General features: G+C 40.3%; 1 protein-coding gene across 4 annotated transcripts in view; it reads right to left on the reverse strand.

The window, feature by feature from the left end:
- Positions 1–1765, reverse strand: part of DDX3X (DEAD-box helicase 3 X-linked) — a 25299-nt gene that overhangs the window by 7194 nt on the left and 16340 nt on the right. For all 4 annotated transcript variants that reach the window (XM_014520573.2, XM_006015644.3, XM_014520578.2 and 1 more), the window contains 4 exons: positions 1467–1565; positions 1226–1386; positions 401–545; positions 156–300 (listed from right to left, as the gene is read on the reverse strand). In XM_014520573.2, the coding sequence (XP_014376059.1) occupies positions 156–300; positions 401–545; positions 1226–1386; positions 1467–1565 (550 nt within the window). The remainder of the gene's footprint in view (positions 1–155; positions 301–400; positions 546–1225; positions 1387–1466; positions 1566–1765) is intronic.

Here is a 1765-nt window from a genome sequence, read left to right on the forward strand (position 1 = left end):
CATTTGTTATTTGAATTTTGTATTTGCATGCATTTTAGAAGGAAAAAAAAATTCTTAGACCTTGTTTCCATGTTTTCTGCATGTCAATGGATGCTTTGTACTTTACAGAAAATCATTCATCAGCAACCATAATGAAGTTCTCCAAAAGCCTTTACCTGTAGCATTTAGGAGGTCAAGCAAAAATGACCGTTTATCCATCTCTTCCACCCACACTACTTTCTGCGTGATGTTCTCAGATGTTGAGCCCACTCTGCCAACAGCCAGAAAGATATACTCATCTAGGAAGTCACGAGCAAGCATCTACAGAAAAAAAGAAAGATGAGTTCTCTTCCCTCAGCAGGAGACAGATTAAATTTCAGAAGCCAGTATGTTAAGGCAAAACCAAAACGAAGGCAAATACCTGGATTTCCTTGGGAAAAGTGGCACTAAACATCATGGTCTGACGAACACCCTTTGGTGGCATTGTATCTTGTTCAACAATACGACGAATTTGAGGTTCAAACCCCATATCAAGCATCCGATCAGCTTCATCTAATACTAGATACCTTGAATACATATATAAAAGTCATCAAAATCCTCCCTCCAACAGACAAATCACCTTTATAAGTATTAACCCAGCACTGCAACACTGAACCAGACTATTGGTTCCAGTTGGATACTGGTCATTTAATGTGGTGTATATGCCATGAGTACAGGCTCAAAGTGGATAGATAACCAGATCTAGGTCAGTAGGTACTTGTTAAATCAGTTTATGTACATCCTAAATATTTATGACACTGGTCAAGAGTTGATGTGTCAATTGGTGCTGCAGGAAGGTCAGGGAAAGACTATAATTAGCAGCAAGCTGGCTTACAACATACTAAATAGGTGCTCCAAGACACCATTTAAAAGAACTACATTTTAAGTAGGTTGGGCAAGCTATCAAAAGGGGAGTTTAGTTTTGAAGCCAAAAGATTATGTCAATTCTCACGTGTTGAAATGGGATTGGATTCATTACTCAAAAAAAGGCACAGATTTCACTATACAAGGACAGTAGCTGTTCAAAGCCAACAAGACTGCTGTTATCATTAGTTTTGCCTTTCCTAAAAAGCCACACAACAAATCTCAAGCATCTTTAACCTTAACTAGAAGAGGTTCCTCAACTTAAAAAGCTAGATGCCAATTCCAAATCCTTCCCAAACTGTAACATGTACATTCAGGTACAAAGAGTGTAACGTTAACTTACTTGCAGAAATCCAATCCAATTTTCCCCCTCTCCATCATATCAACCAGGCGCCCTGGAGTCGCAACAAGCAAGTGACATCCACGTTCCAAGTCACGTATCTGTTGACCAATGTCAGCACCACCATAGACAACACAAGGACGGACTCTGGAACGGTACGAAAACTGTAAAGGACAAAATTAGTTACTTCATGACAAGAAAAGGAGTTGTGGATGCTTATCTTGACAAGTTGGCAAAAGTGTACCTTCCTGGCTTCTTCATATATCTGCACGGCCAGTTCCCTAGTTGGTGCCAGAACTAGTGAGATTGGGTACTGCTTGCGGCGTCCATACCTTCCATTTTCCTAGAGAAGGGAACATTTAAAGTAAATACTAAATTTGCCAAAGCTGTGGTGGAATTGATTGTTGTAAGAGTTCTCATAAAGATCCAAAATAGAATTCCCTCCTACCCCACAATTTATAAAGTTTATGCTAACAGCATGGCATTATGCCACTTATCCAAATGACTAGGTCTCTTGGGGGGGGGGGGGGGGGGGAGCGGGAC

Source organism: Alligator sinensis, unplaced genomic scaffold (genome assembly GCF_000455745.1).
Source record: "Alligator sinensis unplaced genomic scaffold, ASM45574v1 scaffold243_1, whole genome shotgun sequence".
Taxonomy (NCBI): domain Eukaryota; kingdom Metazoa; phylum Chordata; order Crocodylia; family Alligatoridae; genus Alligator; species Alligator sinensis.